The 19,444-nt window shown below is 42.8% G+C and overlaps 2 protein-coding genes across 8 annotated transcripts in view; both read left to right on the top strand.

The window, feature by feature from the left end:
• Positions 1–5,606, top strand: part of LOC115654777 (prosaposin-like) — a 35,838-nt gene extending 30,232 nt beyond the window's left edge. For all 5 annotated transcript variants that reach the window (XM_030569541.1, XM_030569544.1, XM_030569542.1 and 2 more), the window contains 3 exons: positions 738–818; positions 1,486–1,593; positions 2,308–5,606. In XM_030569541.1, coding sequence (XP_030425401.1) covers positions 738–818; positions 1,486–1,593; positions 2,308–2,343 — 225 coding nt within the window. In that variant the 3' untranslated portion in view covers positions 2,344–5,606. The remainder of the gene's footprint in view (positions 1–737; positions 819–1,485; positions 1,594–2,307) is intronic.
• Positions 5,607–5,686: 80 nt separating this feature from the next.
• The window catches only part of LOC115654776 (prosaposin-like), a 45,929-nt gene continuing 32,171 nt past the window's right edge, over positions 5,687–19,444 (top strand). For all 3 annotated transcript variants that reach the window (XM_030569539.1, XM_030569538.1, XM_030569537.1), the window contains exon 1: positions 5,687–6,622. In XM_030569539.1, the coding sequence (XP_030425399.1) occupies positions 6,562–6,622 (61 nt within the window). In that variant the 5' untranslated portion in view covers positions 5,687–6,561. The remainder of the gene's footprint in view (positions 6,623–19,444) is intronic.

Below are 19,444 nucleotides of genomic sequence, written 5' to 3'. Positions count from 1 at the left end.
TTCAGCAGTGAGGTTGAAAGTTAACATCAGAGAGACAAGCTGCATTTTCTTTCTGTTGTTTTCTCTTCTCTTGCTTCATCTTAAAGGAAGTGGGTTGGACTTCAGCAACAACAGCTCCAGCCAATCCCGAGTAATTTCTTCCCTTTTCCTCAAAAGGACAGTTATTGCCATCTTAGTACTGTCTGAATGACAGTTGAACAAGGGGAGATTTCCTTCTATAAACTCTCTCCAGCTGAAGGGAAAAGGAACAACCAGCAATGTTGTTACAATAAAAGCCTTACTTAATACTTTTGCATTTCAAATGCTTTAACCATTTTTCCTTTCCTTTTCTGTAACTTAAAAAGGAATTTACCATGGTACTAAACAGGCTAAAGCAGGGGTTCTCAAACTGGGAGATGGGACCCCTCAGCATTGTGAAGTTCTTACATGAGGGGTGGTCCTGAGCTGTCAGCCTCGATCCCAAACACCGCTTTGCCTCCAGCGTTTATAATGGTGTTTAAATATATTAAAAAGTGCTTTTAATTGATAAGCGGTGGTTGCGCTCAGAGGCTTGATGTGTGAAAGGGGTCACCAGTACAAAAGTTTTAAGAACCACTGAGCTTAAGTCTCTCTATATATCAAACCCAGATCTTGTTTAAGACAATTGAATGTTATAGTGACAGGGTCTTAACACCTTTAGCTCACTTATTCCATCTAAATTAATACAAAATGTCTCAACCATCTACATCTTGTTACAGTGTGTTCAGTTTGTGGATCAGTATGAGCCACTGCTTGTGACGCTCTTGACAGAGATCATGGACCCAACTTTTGTGTGCAGTGTAAGTAGTGCATGCAGCTAACAACTTCTGTGTAGAATAAGCTCTCCAAGGTAGGCACTGGGCTTCAACTTCCCGTGTGTGTGTAAATATATATATTACACACACGGAATGCCTGGCATGCACAGACTCTGCTGTAATACACCTAATAAGTATACCATTAGTAGGGTGCATTGGGCCTTGCAAGACTGTAGTCTCCTGGTCTTAGGCAAGGATGAAGGAGAGCAGGGGGTTTCAGTATCTTCCGTTTGCATAAGTGAAATGATCAGATCTGTGTTTCCAAAATCTAAGTACACGAATTTTACATTTAGTGAATAACTCAGACTCGCTCACTCCATATGAGGTCTCCTGCTTCTGGTAGGATCTTGTGTATTAAGTCGAGACCAGAAAACAGCATAGAAGCTGAAATGGTCTGTCTGAGACCTGGTGTCCTCTCAAGGGGCATCTCAGAAGTCTGTTCATTCAGCCACAGACTGAATTGTCAGTAGCAGTCTGGCACTGCGGGTGTGGAAGCTCCCGGCACTGCCTCTGCTTTGGCTAAATGTTCCAGCCCTTGTTGGCAACAGTCACAGCTGTACAGGAGGGACTGAATCATGGGAGAGGAAGTGAGATCGCTGAATGTAAATGGAAAGACACAACTCACCTTTCTCTCCCCTCTTTCACTACACAGAAACTAGGAGTCTGTGTGTCGACTAAACAGCGTCTCTTAGGATCAGAAGAATGTGTTTGGGGCCCAGGCTACTGGTGTAAGAACATGGAGACTGCAGCTCAGTGCAATGTAAGTTATTAGGGATTTCCTATTCAATATCCACTCTGAGAGGGTTCTGCAAAACTAATACGCAGAAAGTTGAAGAGAAATACAGCCACTTTTGTTAGAATCCCTACAAATACAATGTTCTGGTTTCTGTAACACATCCTTCAAATCCTAAATTCCAGTTTCAGAAAATAAACAAGTGGGTCCCATTAGACCAGAGTGTCCTGGGTTTAATTATAGGCTCTTTCTTACCTGTTGTTGAATTACAGCAGAAATGTGTCTTATCACCTTCCTTTCCCACCCCCAACCCTTCATATGGTACAAAACGAGCCTTGTATTTAGCCATGTATTCCTTTAGCCAAGGAGGATTTAACATGACTCCTTAATGGACGGATTCAACTGGCAACAAAAACAGGTGGGAGGTATTGCTGTTCATTGGTAGGGATGTTTCCTTTGGCGGCGTGCAATCTCTGGGCCCTGATGAGAAAATGACTGAAGAATCAGCAGCTGAAATCTAATTTTAGAGGCCTTTAATGTTTGAGTTCCTGTACCCCCAATCTTTCCTTGTGAAGCCCCCCCACAATTAATTGTATTCAATACAAAAGTCTTTGCCCCTGAAGTCCTGGGTGTTGTGGAGAGGCCCTGAGCTGTTCATGCAAGTTCATGGTGGGGGTGGTTCCATTTAAAGTTAGCAAGCTGTCTTCTGCACTACTTCTACTACCCCTTTCTCTCTCCTAGGCTGTCGAGCACTGCAAACGTCACGTGTGGAACTAGAAGAAATCTTTAATTCTGAAAAAGTCTGCGCAGGGTTTTTGTTTGTTTTTTAAATTGTGGGGTAAGGTTGGTGGAAGATCTGAGTCTTCCTCCACTCCTTGCCTTCTTAACTTCCCAAACCTGAAGCTCCTTTGTCATTCTTTTATAGTAGTGCTGTGGAAGGTTCTGATCTGCAATGTTGACTTAACAGAGGGTATTTCTGATCATACAGTTTAGTTGATTATATGCTAAAAGAGGATGCATTACACTGTGGATTTTGACCAGTAGGGTGGAGTATTTACAGTTCTGGGAGGAGTGGCATACAGTTAAAAGTAAAATGAAGACAAACCCTTGTGTCAGTTCTAAAAAGGATCAGGATAGTGTCTAAAATTTAAATGTGTTTTTTTAGTCACTGGTTGGGAAGACCTCCATATGCTCTTGAGTGCTCTACATAAACATCTGGCAAGAATATTAAATTATACACTAATTGTAAATTTCCTTGTGTAATCTTCAGAGGGAGCTGTTAAGGTAAATAAGTCCACAAATCCCTTGGGCTGGAATCTTCAAAGCTTTATAGTTATGTAAAGAATATGCACCTAGAAAATGTTCAGTAATAAGTGTGTGTAAGGTCTTTGTGTGGGATGGAGCTGCGTTTGTATTGAGTGCATGGCCAAGGTTTAAAGATGTGATCCAGTGTAAACAGATCATTGATTTCTGTAGACTTAGAGCCTGATCCAAACAAGTTGTGGGAGTGGGATGGGCCACCTAAAAGGCTTTATGCAGTGAAAAGTTCAGAAATCCCAGAACATGCCTGGGCAGTGGGTTCTCCTTGGACCTGGCCAGTGCTTCAGACTCTGGGGAATTTCAAATATATCTTATGATCTGTTGTGGGAGGAAGTGAGGGTTAATGTGAGACGACAAAAGCAAAGCTGTGTTCTGTGAAAGTGAGCTCTAGCTAAAAATGTGTGAGGGAAGAAAGAGGAGGGATTGAGGTTAGGTCTCCACACACAAATGCCCTGTGGATGAGCAGTGCTCATGTTTGCTTCCCTGGGTCCATGATGAGGGCCTTGGTGTCTTAAGCTCTCCTCATCTGCTGCCCAGACAGAGGTGTCTGCTCACCTCATGACGTCTGGAAATGGTAATGATCTGGGGCATTGTGGTATCATCACTGTCAAGAGGGGGACTTGCTGGACTACTCGGGAGTGCGTACGTGTCTGCCTCCTTTGTATATCCTCCAAGCTGCCTGATGGTGAAGTGCTGGACCCTATGTGAATGAAAGAACCAATCTGCATGAGCTTGGAGCATCCTAGCCATTTCCTCTGGACCTCATTCTAGAGGCTCCAGTCCAGAGTGTTCCATGCCACAGGCAGTAGGCAAACGTTTAAGGCATAGGTCATCCCACTCTCAATTGAAAGACTCTAAACTACTTCTTTGTTGTTGCTTCTTTTCACCAGCCGTATAGCACCCATATCTATGTACAAAATGGTCCCAGTAAGCTAAATCAGTGGATCTAGCACATTTTGCTAGAGGTAGCATATGAAAGAGGGATGAGAAAAGAGGGCAGTGATTAATCTAAAGTGCAGAAACAGAGTGGAAAGGTTTTATTTCAAAAGGGCACTGATCCTTGTTTTGAGGTTCACCCAGACAGCTGGCGTTGAGAGTGTTTTTTGGTGGTCCAGGACTCCAGAACAGCCACTAGGCTCCCTGGCTTTGCCCAGAGCTGCCACTCACTTTCATCCACCCCTCAATCTGTCAGCATCACCAATGCACCAGGAGAAGCCCTGCAGGACATCCATTAATATACAAAAGTGCTCTTGCCTGCAGAAGATGCGCTGAAAATAATAGGAGACACTTGTACTATAGATCTGTTTCTGGCAGCTCTGTTAGCCTGTAAGGAAAAAAACTTTTGTATTAATGCTGAGCCTACGCAGCAAACCACATCCCTGCCTGGATTCGTGCAACACAGCCTGGATAATCTAATAGTATCATATTAGAGCAGTGGTTCTTTGCACACCAAAGAAATGGGGCCCTTTCTATAGCCTGAGCATTAGAATAATGGGAAAGACATTTCAAGAATGTCAGGGTACATTAAACCCTAGCAAAATATGGTAATACATTCCTTTATTTGTAACGTTTCATGAGCATTTTTTCATATTCATTTCTTTAGAGCACATAAATCCACGGCATACATTCCCTTAGCATGCAGTAAGGAACAGGCAGGCACAGAACACCTCAGCCATCTGTTTTTCTAGAGAATAGACAACTGTCATAAACCATTGGAAAAATCCCACATATGTGGACATTGACTGGCTCCCCAAACACTTTGGCTTTGGACCACACAACTAATTACCAGATTTGAGTGCATAATTCTGAACAGAGTTTGTCAAAAAGAGGCACCTAAAATAAATGTTAAATCTTTCTAGAGAAGAGAAGATGTACAGCTGAGCACACAACTCTCAAAGTAGGCATAACTAGAACTTTGAAAATTCCAATTTCAGCTTATTCAGACAGCTGCCAGTAGGGGTCTGCTTCTGTTAGGGCATTCTTTTGGGGTGGGAGTGTGAAGTGGGGGGCAGTTCTAGCAGCACACTTCAGGAACAAGCAAACTAATGATTTGAATTAACTAAAAACCACTCATTTGCAGCTTTCCTGCAGCTTTACTTTCTCTAGTTGTACATCCTAGTTGACTGAGATCAGTGACTTAATGTATTTTTGTTTGAATCTATATAAACTCCAAAAGTTCTTGTTTATCAAAAAAATGCTGTAAAAATACTAAGCATTTGCAGTTTTTCTCCATGATTGTAGTTTTGTGCAGTGGCTACAGTGGTTTCTGTCTCATCTAGGGTCCCCCCCCCTAGAATTGGGGGGGAGAGATGTTTTCAGGAAACAGTGGGCTCTTCTTAACAGTAGCATCTCTGCCCTAGAATTATAAGAGGTGTGATACTGCAAACTTGCATCTTTTAAATTACATGGCATCCCTTTTATTGTGGCTGGGGGTAACATGCTAGTTTTCTACAGGTGACAAGGTTTTAATTGTCTTGCTTTTTTTGGGAAGCAAATGATTAACGTAGTCACACTTGGCACAAGGTGAATTGGGAGCTCTTCTGTGTAGTGTTTCAATTCTGGTGTTAAGAACCTTTAGTTTCTGTTTCTCCTGGAGAATAGTAGCATTGTCTTACTCTAGACTGGAGGAGAAAAACATGCAGTTGCTTTCTGTAGAACGTTGTCTTGATTTTTGCACTAAAGCTTCTGTAATTAACAATAAAGACTTCCTGAAAACCTGACATCTTTGTGCTTTTTTGCTTTTCTATAGTATAGTAGTTCCTGAAATCTCTTACTGGCTTTGATCTGTTGATGATCCAAACAATTGTGTATGATGTTCATCTGCTGGAAGTTCCCAGGAGGGCCTGAATTTCAAGACCATATGCCTCTAAGGGTTAGATGTCTTGCTAGAGCTCCCTTTGCATGAAGGGAAGTACATGCTGTAGCTTCACATGCAAACTGCTGGAATATTGAACAGCATTGACACTTTTTGATGGGGTTTCTATCCTTGTCGGAAGAAGGATACATATCAACCTATTTGAGTGGTGTCATGGTTTAGAGATCCAAGTTTTCTTGTGACTTTATCTGGAACACAAGGCCTGTGTCCTGGTCAGAGGGATGCTCTTAGTCTCAAACGTTTGAACTGACTGGGTTTTCATAGGTGCTGGAGGGCGGGAATGTCTTTAGTCATCTGGGAAGTAGCACGTTGGCTGCCTCTAAGCATAACATTTCACCACTAAGAATCTGCACCAACAACAAAAATAATATGGAGAGTGACCTATTGGTATGGGATGAGGCTGGGGAGGCTTGTGTGCTGCTGCATTCAGTATGAAATACCCAGTTGGTTTTAGCCACCACACCTCCACACCCCCACTGATTTGCAGGACCCATGACAGGAATAGGACAGTCTCCTTCCACCTGCAGGGAACAGGCCATTGTGCTGAACAGCATCATGGTTTTTCTTCAGCTCTCCCGGGGACGCACTCAGTTCTCACTCCTTCCTCCTCAGCATAATTTTGGTAATTATTACAATGATGTGCAGAGGAATGGGTGTGGCGATGATCTTGTGGGTGTCAGCTCACTCCTTGCTGCCTGTCTCAGGTTGCTCAGTGTTGGAGAGGCACAGCAGAGAGTAAAGCCCTGGAGAAGCTTTAGCTCTGATTCCAGCCACTGAAGGATTTTTAACCCAGAAACAGCATGGGCGGCATGTGGAAGGGCTGGGTGCTGCTAATCGCTCTCTACTTGGCTTCCTACCAAGGTAAGGTCAGGCTGATTTTTCTCTCCTCAAAAGAGAGCACCAAAAATACCTCCCCTCTCTTTGTATCTGCTATTGTCAGCTCTTAGAAAAAAGATGAGTGTTTGCTTTCTGGCCCCTTCCCCAGCCCTCCATATCATGCCCTGAGATACTGAGGATGTGCAGTATTCTATAGCTTCTGTTTGTGGGTTAACCCTGGCCCAGCTAGGAAGTGAGCACAGCACATTTTGCTCTGCATTCTATGGGAAGGATGTGCTTGGTTTGTTCCCAGTGCAGCAGAGCAGGGAGAGTGGCACCTGAGTTCATAGCAGACTTTCCTTGTGGTCTAGATTGCTGCTCAATTTGTCTCATTCTGCAGAGATGGTGTGTACGTAGGAATGTTAGGAGATTCACTTCTGATTGATTCTGTGAGTGGGTAGAACATCATTCAGAGCTGTCTTTGCATTGATCCATGAACGATCTGCTCCTAGGTGTTTTTTTTTTTTTTTTTTTTTAAATGCTGAACCATCAGCTCTGAAGCTTTTCTCCTGGTAAGGTTATGAATACTTGCATATAGGCTAATGCTGCCAAACTTCAGCGGCTGTTTGGGTGAGTTCTCGTTAAGGTTACTATCTCATGTGGCATCTCCAGAACTTCACTGACTATAGAGAAATCTCATAACCATGGCTTTGGATATTGGCTAGTAAAGTCATGGACTGAAAATTAAAGCTGTAACTTACCAGTAAATAGGCTTGGACTATGAGAGAACCCCAAATCCACCATACTCCTTGTAATACTAGGAAACTGATTGTGAGTTATGCTGATCTGAACATGTGATCCCTGCTGCAGCATTAGGGAGATGCAAAGAAACGCCAAATTCCCCAAGGGAATATCGCATCCAGTCCCAAAGCTGGCAATCTGCCTTACTCTGTGTAGGCAGAAATACTGGTTTAAAATGGAGATGAAAATCCTTTCCCAGCCCACCTCCAACTTCCTTGGTCCTGCCTGTCAGATTGCCACCCCCCCAAACAGCACACCCCAGATATCAGGCAATCTGCCAAAAAACTGACCTTTAGAGCAAGACAAATGCCAATAGCACCTCCTCTGGTCTGAGGAACAGGGAATAAAAATATCAAAAGTTGGGTCAGAAGCAGCTAGCAGGGAAATTCAGGAAAGTTTGTCAGCAGCTATCGTGTCAGTGCCTGCAAAGCCAACCACCAGAGCTAGAGTGCTTTTCAGCCTCCTGTGCTAGTCTGGCCAGTGAGGTCATACACACCCTGCCGCCTTGCAACACAACTAAGCAGGATACTCTGAGTCAGGAAGTGAGTTAAGCTAAACCAAATTAAGGCCATTCTAATTCTGAATGAGAGGACATACACACATGTTTAATGCAGTTTAACTAAGCCACTTTAAAATCGCTCCTTTTTAGTTAATTTGGATTACTGTTTTTGGTTGTCCATGTGTACAGTCCCATAAGTTTGCATAGGAAGCTGTTGCACAATAGTTATTGTGCTTAAGAGGTGAATTCAGTCTTGCTCGTGTGTGTGTGTGTGTGTGTGTGTTCGCATGCGTAGACAAGCCTTAGCTGGCACCTTTACAAATGCACAGGTAGATTAGGTTACCTGCATTTACAGCTCTGAGTGCCTACATAAAGAAGATTGGGGAGCTAGGCACTTGGTGCAGTGTAAATGCCAGACATGAAACTAAGGAAAGAGGGAGGTGTTTGATCCCCCTAGAACTCCTTGGGGATTTATCTGTGGTCTTGAGATCACACCTCTATATACTGAGTAAATGCCATACTATGGGGTAGTAGTAGGTCAAACAAGGTATTGGGTAGATCTTATGTTCGGGTACCTGGTGTCAGATCCTAAGCATCAGGTTTGTAACCCAAAGAAATCTCTGAGCTCACAGGTTTATTCAGTACTGTAGGGATTTGCACTGATCAGCCACTTAAGGTAATATAGATAAACCTCAAGTTCTCTGTAGCTTGAGGTCTGAGAGCCTGATCAGCTGCACCCACTCCCCTAGCTCTTGTAGTGGGGATTCAGGCTTACTCTTGTTAAAAAAAAATTCTTTACATTAAATTAATGGAGAGATCCTATCTCCTAGAACTGGAAGGGACCTTGAAAGGTCATAGAGTCCAGCCCCCTGCCTTCACTAGACCAAGTATTGATTTTGCCCCAGATCCCTAAGTGGCCCCCTCAGGGATTGAAATCACAACCCTGGGTTTAGCAGGCCAGTGCTCAAACCAGAGCTATTAAGTGAGAACCTAAATGTCCCATCTCTGCCTCCCAACATCACCCCCATATGGGGCTATTTGGGGATCATTTTTACAACCTATAGTTGGGATAACAGGAAGCATGGCTGTGTGTGTGTGGATTGAGTTGGGATGGTGGCTGTGTAGGGAGTTTATATAGATCCATCTGTGGGGTGTGTTCTGATTATCCATATTCATAGATTCTAAGGCCAGAAGGAACCGCTGAGATCATCTAGTCTGACTTGTGTAACACAGGCCATAGGACTTTTCTCTCCTCCCCCAAATAATTCCTAGAGCAGATCCTTTTTAATTCAAGCTTGATTTAAACGCTTCCTGTGATGGAGAATCCACCACAACCTGCAGTAAGTTGTTCCAAAGATTAATCATCCTCACTGTCAAAAATTTACACCTCATTGGGTCTAGCTTCAACTTCCGGCCATTAGATCATGTTATCTAGTATCCAATATTTGTTCACCATCTAGTTATATATAGACTGTAATTAAGCCACCCTGGAATATCTCTTTGAGAAGCTAAATATATTGAGCTCCTTGAGTCTATAAGACTGAAGATTCTGAACTGCATAAACCACACCACCACCTACACAAGATTGCATCATACATGCCCACAATGCTTTTGCAAGCTGAAGAGATGCGTCCTTGCCTCAAGGAACTTAGTATTATTCAGTCAAAAACAATACCAAACACGGAAGATCAAAAGAGTAGTGTTGAGATCTCCTTAATCAAAACTGCTCTCAAAGCATAATTATATGGATTGATGTAACTGCAGTGGTGTTCCAGGCACCCATGGTGAGTGGAGGAAGCATCTATTCAAGTCAGGTCTACACCACAGACTTCTGCCAGCATAGGCATGTGGGTCAAGGGTATGAAGGTGTGATCCCCAACCATCATAGCTGTGTTGGCAGAAGTTCCTAGTGTAGATGCAGCTATCCTAGCAAAACTGCACCTTTCCCAATGTAGCTTGCTCTGCTCGTGAGCTGAGGTTTTACTAGACCAGTACAAAGCATAGCTTTGCTGGTCTAGCTATGCCCCCGCTAGGGACACTTTGCTAGTATAGACTACTGGCATTCCTATCCTGATGTGGACACTGCCTTAGTCATGTCTGAATGCTACTCTGAGCTCCTGTTTTATTCAGGGAGCTGAATTTTGCCCTGTCTGCACTGATGAAAATAGCTTTGCCTTTTGTCATCCCTCTGAAATGCTTTATTTTGGATCCCTTAGTTTGAGGGTGGTTGTAGGTTGTATTAGTCACCTCAAATCTTTCATAGCAAATACTTTTTTTTTTTTTTTTTTTTTTTTGAAAGGCCAGATCCTTGGCTGATTTAAATTGACTTAGTGTCATTAATTTACTGACGAGAACATGCTGAATCACTGTTAGGACTGATGCAGGATTGTAAAACTGCTTTGGCTACCAAACACTAAGGGCTTGTCTAAGCAACTCTGGAAAGCTAAACTGCTTTAACTACTACTGTGGATGCAGTTATGCCTGCATCAGGAGTGGCAGGAAGCTCCCTAAAAGTGGGGGGTGTCAATGGCACCTGCACTGTGGCCCTGAACTCACATCATGCTACCTCTCCCCTAATCCAAGACCCTGCTCTCTGCCCCCACCTCCTGTCACTCACCCTTACTGCTGGTAAAATGTTAGGCCATCCTCCCTCTCTCCTTCCTTCCCCCTGATCCCATTCCGATGCCCCTGGCCAACATAAAGGTTCTAATACCAGTGTAGCTGTTCCCATATGAGAATAAGCTACACTAGCGTGTGGACGCAGTATGAAGATGACATTAGGACTTGTACCAATATAACTATTTTTGGTTTTTAAAAAAAAAATTACACCAATAAAACTATTGGTTACAGGGTAAGTCTTCCAAGTGCAGACTAGACCTAAGTGTCCTAGGTGTAGGGGAAGGGGAGGAAAAAAGTACCAATGAACCCACAGATTGGTGGGCAGGCCATGTGTTGAGGGGCAATACAAATTTCTGATGGCTGAGCATATTCTCCTCAATAATGTAGCTGATGGATCATGTAGCCTGACAAACTGGGCTGTGCTCCGTTCTTGGTGCAAGACCAATTTGTCCATGTTGGCTAATACCAAGGAGGCAGGGTGCTGCTTAAGGTGTCCCACTTAAATGCACAGTAATATCAGAGTAGGGGTGTGCTCAATTTATTTTAACTAGGGTGAGGAGGCTTGGGTTGCTCACCAATCACATGATTAAATCAGTAATAGCACACACCCAGTTGCTATTAACTACAGTTTCCACTGGATAAAATAGGGTGACCAGATAGCAAGGATGAAAAGTCAGGGTGGGGATGGGGAGTAATAGGCACCTATATAAGACAAAACCCTGAATATCAGGACTGTCCCTATAAAATCTGGACATCTGGTCACCCTAGGATAAAATAAATTACCAACTTGTTCATGGTGCTTTGAGGAGACAGTGGTTAAGGTTTTGTTGGATAATGCTACAGTAATTTCCTACCTCAACAGGCAAGGAGATATCATGGGCCTGACTTTCATAATTACTGAGTACCTATAACTCCACTGGAAGTGAATGGCAGCTATGGAAGATTGGCAAATCTGAAAGTCAGTGCCCAGAAATCTGGGAATGACTAAGAGGGTCAGCTGTCTTCCTAAATCCTCCTTGGCATGTAGTGTTAAATACCAGGGGGAAATGTTGTGAGGACAATTAGGCAAAGGAACAAACTGCCAGTGAAGACTGGACTCTCCACTATTAGAGGAAAGATAGACTTCTGCTAGGCACCATGTATTAGGCCTGGCTACGATAGGAACAGTGGATTAGATCTCCCCACAATATAGAGGGAGGAATGCAATGAAAGGCTTGGTGATCCTGGCGACCCAAATGAGTGGGGGCATGGGGAAGGAATGACTTCAGAGGAGTTTGGACCAATGGCCTAGTTAGTACTTGCTACTTCCTCTTTTTGACTACAGCCTATTGGCTTTATAACAGATCTATAGACAAGGCTTGGAAAATCCATTCACGAGTGGGAACTTTCCCTGGTGAGTGCAGGCCCTGAACTGTAGAACTGACTCACATTTTTTCTTTAAAAAAAAAAAAAAATGTAGGCTTTATGGCTGCACAAAGAACCTTTCCAATGGTAACTTCAGCATTATTTGTACTGGGCTGCTAAGTGGCAGGACCTCCTTGTGCTAAGTGCTATGCACCTAAATAATGGAAAAGTGGTGCCTGACCCTAAGAGCAGTATCTCTTGTTTGTGTGTAATAAAGTTACATGGAGAGACAACAGGGGGTTATGATAAACAGGGAGCATAAGGGAACAGGGAGAGCATTATGAGTAGTGTTATAAGCAGTGGACTTGGCGCACTTAGTATAGCGTCAGTTACGCAGCTACCTTCCCGTGGCTGGTGCAGGACCTAGCCATAGGGGAGAAAGTCCCAACAAATAGAGGTGAGGGGAGGGATAGAGCACTGGAGATTCCATTTTCACAGCCAGAAGGGGCAGAGTAGCAGAGACCTGTGAACTGTCAGGGGCTCTAGGTAAGGAAGTAAGAGTAAAGAGTGTGTGTGTGTGTGTGTGTGGTGTGTGTGTGAGAGAGAGAGAGATCAGTCCTCCTTTCTCGCAGCTTTGAAAAGAAGGGAAATCAAATGCGTCAGTCACCAGCAAAAGGCTGATATGCAAGATGTTAGCTCTTTAGTGGGTGTCAGGATCATCACCCAGGCAGGAGGCTGGATTAATTTGAATCAAAGCAGTTTAAATCAGCAAGCAGGAAACAGGGGCGGCTCTAGGCATTTTGCTGCCCCAAGCACAGCAGACAGGCTGCCTTCGGCGGCTTGCCTACGCAGGGTCCGCTGGTCCCACGGCTTCGGCGGACCTCCCGCAGCCTGGGAGGTCCGCCAAAGCCACGGGACCAGCGGACCCTCCGCAGGCAAGCCTCCGAAGGCAGCCAGCTTGCTGCCCTCAGGGCGACCGGCAGAGCGCCCCCAGTGGCTTGCCGCCCCAAGCACGCCTTGGCAGGAAACCTTGAGTAAAATCAGCAGTTTTAATTGTTTTGCATTCATACTTTCTCATTTTCCTAAAGAAAGGTTGATTCTTGTTGATTTGCCACTAAATATAATCTTTACACAAAATGTGGTGCTACTTTTTGCTAACCACAAGGATACACCATACCTGTAAGCATTTACTTAAGCAATTACATAGTTTTACATAATTTTTAGTTTTCTCTATTATGTGAGAAAATGGTGAATGATACACTTATGTACTAGATTATTAATTTTTACTTGTGATTTCTGTCAAGCTCTATTTGGGTAGAAATTCAAAATCAGTTAAAATGCACAAAACCAGCATTTTAATTTTATTAAAACTATCTTAAATGTGCTGGATACATAAGAAAAAAGTTTATCAAATAAAAACGAGTCCTTGTGGCACCTTAGAGACTAACACATTTATTTGGGCATAAGCTTTCCTAGGCTAGCTTATGCCCAAATAAATTTGTTAGTCTCGAAGGTGCCACAAGGACTCCTTGTTTTTGCTGATACAGACTATCACTCTGAAACATGTTTATCAAATAGTTCACCAAAACAGGTTCAGCATTTAAAATTAACTTATTTACTAGACAAAAGGAATATTATCTGTAGTTAGTGAATTGAACTGATTATTTCTGGTCACTGTCCTTAAAGATTTTAGAATGATCAGATCTCATTCTTTTACCTAATTTTTATTCCTAGACTGGAAGAGGAAAACCAAGCTTTGCTGCTTTTTTCAGCTCCCAGTTGGCATCTTACCATTGAATTAAGTAGTCGCTGAACTGAACTAGTTGAATACAATGAAATGAAGGAATTATTCTCTCTGCACCTACAGAAGAGGCTATTGCTGTCCAAAGCTTGGTTAGCACTTCAACAAACTGATTCCAGGTGCTTAGCCAGTGACTTCCACCAGTTCAGTGGTCTGAATTGCTTTAAAACTTGGTGCCAAACATGTTCTTCTCAGTATTTAGTTTTTGCATTTAGGGGATTTTAACAGATTGTAATAAGTTTAGACTTCAACGTAGGTTGTCATTTTGAATTTAATTTTAAATATTTTTATTTTAAAAAAGTTTAATTTAAATAAATACCCATTTACATAAAAAATCCACTTTTGTTTTTTAAATCAGAGATTTTTATCCACCCTACCTGGCAGGAATCGCAGCACCTTCGTCCTTCCCAGCAGCTGGAATTGGGTTGAGGGGCAGGTTTCTCATCAGGGAAATGTCCCTGAATTTCTATGGCTTGCGATAGGCTAGCATGTGATAGCTTGTTGCCAGGACAAGGCTTTGAAACTAGAACAAAGGCATCCATTTTAGAATGAGACTTGTATAGCTTCCCAAATGTAAGGTGCAATACATCCTGGCTTGTAATGTAGCAACATGAACAATTGCTTCATTGAGATAGTGGGTGTCCAGCACAAAATTCAAAGCCAAGGCTTCAAAAAGGGTATGACACCTACACATCTGAGAGGTAACCCCACTGAGACCAAGGTAAAAATGAGGAAAAGGCCCCACTAGTAATGCCCTGGTGCGAATCCCATCTCCACTACTTCCTCCATCTGCTGGAAGGTGAGGATACTGGCATTTCAGCAATGGTGCTGTCCTTATACCCAGACCAGATTCAATCTTTCATATCCGCCTCTGGCTGCTAGATATCTGATCGATGCAAGACCTCACTCTGTCTATTGTAAGAGACAAGGGGCTCTTAGTTCAGCAGCTACTCTGATCAACTTCGCTTTAGGGTCCATATGAGGTTGTATTTTTTTGTGTGTGGGGATTCTGTATTGCAAGTTCATATACTTTAAGAATCAGTCTAATGACACGTTACCACAGTTGAGCTTGTTGAAATTTCATCACACCTTCGCCACTCCCACCCATAATCAGTAAGAATTTGCATGATTTGGGTCAAACAAAATCAAAGCAGAAGAGTTCTAATACATGAAATGAACATATTGAAGTTTTGCAACATCAATCAATGATTTCTATTTTAAATAGGAGTATATGAGGAGGGTGGTTTGGGGTATAGCATGGACCTCAATTTTCATTTGATAGTGATCACTATTTTTAATGTGAAATAATTCAACAAATCATAAATATATGTATTCAACAAAGTTATAGTTATAATTTTTAACCAAATACCTCATTTTGGAATCATTATAAATGATTACTAATGTTTTTCCCCATTCAAAGTAAGTTGAGTGCCTTAATATATGAGTAATACGGGTTACTACTTGTCATTGCTATTTTCATCTGCAAATGCTAAAACTGATTTTGTCACATCATCATTGCAAGACATCGCACCTCAGCATGCATACAATATAGTGCATGGCAGTTTGGCACTCTTACATTCACAGCTCATAGATTTACAAGGTACATTGCTACTGTATCCCAGCCTGAGAGTCCAGGGGCAGCTAACAGTCCTGGTACAATGTTCCTGCGCTGCTCTGCAGCAGCGTGATGTCTGTTACAGCTCTCTCAGACTGAGGCTTTCATAAACACTAAAGATATTAGGCCATGTTCCAGATAATGGTGCAAGAGTAAGACGAATGTCAGTATCATCTGATAATACTGCTACTCCTACCGGTTTCTCTTTTGCAACCATCACCATTTACTGTATAAGGATGTTGGCTTGATCATGCAAGGTGGCCATATTTTTGATCACTACATCTCACAGGTTTATTTCAGCTGGGGTGTTGTCTGTGTGTGTAAAGTGCTTTAGTGTGTGTTGATAGGGAAACTTCTTGCTTGAATGAGTGCTGTACAAATGATGTCAATCAACTGTTTCTTATTTTCTGTAACTGTCAAGACAACTTTATGTGGAGGCAGCTGTGTACATATCTTCAACTGATGCACTCTGCTTGCCATTGTAGCTCTGCTAGATATTGTGGCATTCTTTGTGCTAAAGTCTTTGTACCTGTCTAAAACAAGGAATACATCATGTGCTGCTAACTTGTGTTCAGCACAGACTCTGAAATTGGTCACAAAGTTCTTGATGATACCATTTGTTAGCCTACGTGCTACACAAAGACAAGGGCGGCTCTAGACATTTCGCCACCCCAAGCACGGCGTCATGCCGCGGGGGGCGCTCTGCTGGTCCCGCAGCTCCGGTCGACCTCCCACAGGTGTGCTTGCGGAGGGTCCACTGGTCCCACGGCTTCGGTGGCGCCGCAGGACCAGTGGACCCTCCACAGGCACACCTGCGGGAGGTCCACCGGAGCCACGGGACCAGCGGACCCTCCACAGGCATGCCTGCGGGAGGTCCACCAGAGCCGCAGGACCAGCGGAGCACCCCCCGAGGCATGCCACCCCAGGCACGCGATTGACGTGCTGGGGGCCTGGAGCCACCTCTGCACAAAGAGGAACCATCCATGACTGTGCAGATGACTTTCTGTGAAGTATCTCTAGTTGATAACTCTGCAGCTGTTTGCCTTGGCAATCCTCATGTCACCAGAGTCAGTGAACACTGTGGCTGGTACAGGAGCCAATGTGTGACCAAATATTTTTGATGTCAACTTATCAAACTACCAGTATTCTTGATGTCAACCAAAATATTCTTGATGTCAAGATGCAGTGCTGTAGGAAGATGAAGTCAGAGATGACAGAACACCATTGCTTGTTTGGTGGGATGGTGCTCTTTTCTTGTCCCTGTCTTTTGAGGTGCCTCTCTACTTTTCAGGATGATATGTAAGTAGACACACTTTCTGTGACATTATATTGTGAGAGTGCTCTCTATCGGCATCAAGTCATGCTTGGAGTTGCTCACATATACTATCGCCAAAGTCCTTATGTTTGATGTTTGTCTTTATTTTCACTGCACTTTATTCTGGTTATCTTTATTCTCAGTCATGTTTTGTGGATCAGGCTGGCAGTTGAATATCCATTTGAAAAACCACTCTTCTATGTTTCTGAAAAAATCAATCACAAGATTTGAAAGATGAAAGTGCATCTCAGTACACTCTACCATATTTCTGTAAAAATATATCACAAAAACAGATTCAACATGCCCATATTATTCTAATCAAATTCTTGTCAAAGCCAAACCAAACACACATGCCGAATGAGGAGTAAACAAGTTGCAAACTGCAAGCAAGTAGTGATAGCTGGCATGGAAAGTAACCAATGAGAAGCATAAAAAGAAAACAAAAGATAAAAACACTGCTGCCTATGTATTTGGTTTATAATCTGTTACTGTCTATAATTATCCAATATTTGAAAATTAATTCTCATGAGTGAATATGTAAGAATTTGTCATAAGCATGCTATGAGAGTATAAGAAAAGTATCTTGTGTCTTGGTTTGGAAGAGGTGGAGGGGAAGACAAGAGAAGGATACTAGCAGGGTATACTGCTAATACAGACCTAACATATATACTTCCTAGCTAATTATGTTCCCTAACAAAATATTAGCATGAAGATTTCATTAAAATATAATTGAAATTCAATGAAATTGCTTTCACCGTCATTTCACTTAAAAATCTTAAGGGGGTTGGTAACTGGCACATATTTCAAAATATTCAGCAGTGACAAGGTGTCAAAAGGCAGTTTCTTAGAATTTATGGTCTTGACATTCAGAATCTACAAAAAGGAAAATGTGTGAATGCTAAAACAAGATATTGTTGAAAAGTTACATTTGGCCACTGGACTGTTTCTTTCTCTCTCTCTCTCTCTCTCTATTCTCATTGCCACTCCCCACCTCTGAGAGCTGGAGGAGGTTTGTGCTACTCCCCAGCCTCCATATTCTTGGACCCTGCTCTGCCGGGAAGTTGCCCCAATGTCTCTGCTGTGTAGCTCAGAGCCTTCCTGTGGGCACTAGATTGACAAGGATCATGTCAGTATCAGTTGCAAGCCATCTTTAAGCCTCTTGCAGAATATTAACTATAACTGGTCAAATTTTTTTGCACAAGATTTTTGTAGAAACCTGCCTTTTCCAATATAACTCTTTTTGTGCAAAAATTGTCAACACTATTGAAATATTTTTGGGGAATTCTTCTATCATTTTACTGCATTCATTCTCAACTTTTTGTTTGCCAACAGGTGCATTTTCTTACCAAAAACTGAGTTTCCAAGTAAAACAGAAATTTTAATTAATTAAATCAATCTCAGAAAATGTCATGGAAAATGGGTCCATTCCATAGCCTGTGAAACAGAAACTTGTTTCTAAAACTTTTCAGAAAAGTTCTCCTATACTTTGACTAGTTCTAACATTAACCAAATTTAAGTGAACAGTCTTGTGTCTTTAACAAACTGAATGGAAGTAACTGCCCCTTCCTGCAGACACTTCCTACTAAGTTTACTCAGGGTTGCCCCTGTGAGTAAGGAATTTCGAGGTCTAGGCCCTCTAACAGGTAGGAAGCACAACAATCAGTGCAGTGTTTGCAGCACAAAGCCCTAAACCATTAGAAGTCATAAAACGTACATAGTATGGGTGAAATTATAGCCCCTTTGAAGTCAGTGGGAGTTTTGCCAGTAACCTCAGTGGAACCAGGATATTACCCTACATATCTTAAAAATAACTCACTCCCACAAAGGCAGACATGGATACTCCATTGAAGTGTAACAAAAGCATGATCTAAGGCCAGATTCTGGCTGCTACTTTACTAGTGCAAAGATGGCTGGAAAAGTGCCCTAGAAGGGCAGGTTGAAGATTCCCCTGATGTGAGTTGCTATAAAGCCACCCCTCAGCTTCCTCCTGACCCCAACCCAAAGCAAAGGGGATGTGATGGTAGAGTGTAGTGCTCTGGTGATACTCAGCTGGCTTAAGGGCCTGTAGAGTTGTTCTAAATAACATTGAGGCTGAACTGGCCCTGGTGACCAAGAGAGCACAAAGGTGGCTTAAATTGCCCTTTGCTCAAACCTCTTCCCCCAGCTGTGCCAAGAGAGGCTCTGACATGGCTAAAGGTCTGTCCCTCCATCTGTAAAATTAATAAATCCTTGGTACTAATGCAGAGCTAGTTGTATTATCTGTTGTGGAACTGTCAAATGGCACAGGTACTTCCAAACAAAATGCAAGAGGAGATCCAGAGGTTAGGGGTCTATGACAAGAGTGAGTGGGTGAGGTTCTGATGGCCTGTGACATGCAGGAGGTCAGACTAGATGATCATGGTGGTCCATTCTGGCCTTAAAGTCTGCGTCTATGACCACAGGACTAGACCTGGGTTATTGTTTCCATCCTAGCTAGAAACCTTGGCTGTTCTAGGCAAAATGAGCCCTACTAAGAATACAAAGTGGGCAGGTGACTGAGTGCATTTTAAAAACATGGACTGCTTAGGTAAGCTAGGGCAGACTTGTGATTAGGCTTTAAGGAGGACAAGCTGATCATGGGACAGACTGCAGCACCCAGCTTGTAGGACTGGCTGGGTTGAAAACAAATGGGCAACAATGATTAGATACTTTGCCCTTCACTTGTATAACTGATGGAGAAAGAGATGAAATAGGGTGTCATCCTTGCAGATCAATATTTTTAACCAGACTGAACAGTGGTACGTACTACTACCTCTTCCAGAGTGAGACCTCAATTAAATTTAAAAAACAAACCATGTCTCCTCTTCTCCCCTCTCCTCCCTCCTGCTGTTTAC

Source organism: Gopherus evgoodei, chromosome 7 (genome assembly GCF_007399415.2).
Source record: "Gopherus evgoodei ecotype Sinaloan lineage chromosome 7, rGopEvg1_v1.p, whole genome shotgun sequence".
Lineage (NCBI taxonomy): Eukaryota > Metazoa > Chordata > Testudines > Testudinidae > Gopherus > Gopherus evgoodei.
Note: the sequence above shows the minus strand (reverse complement) of the source record. Positions and strands in the feature narration are given on the sequence as shown.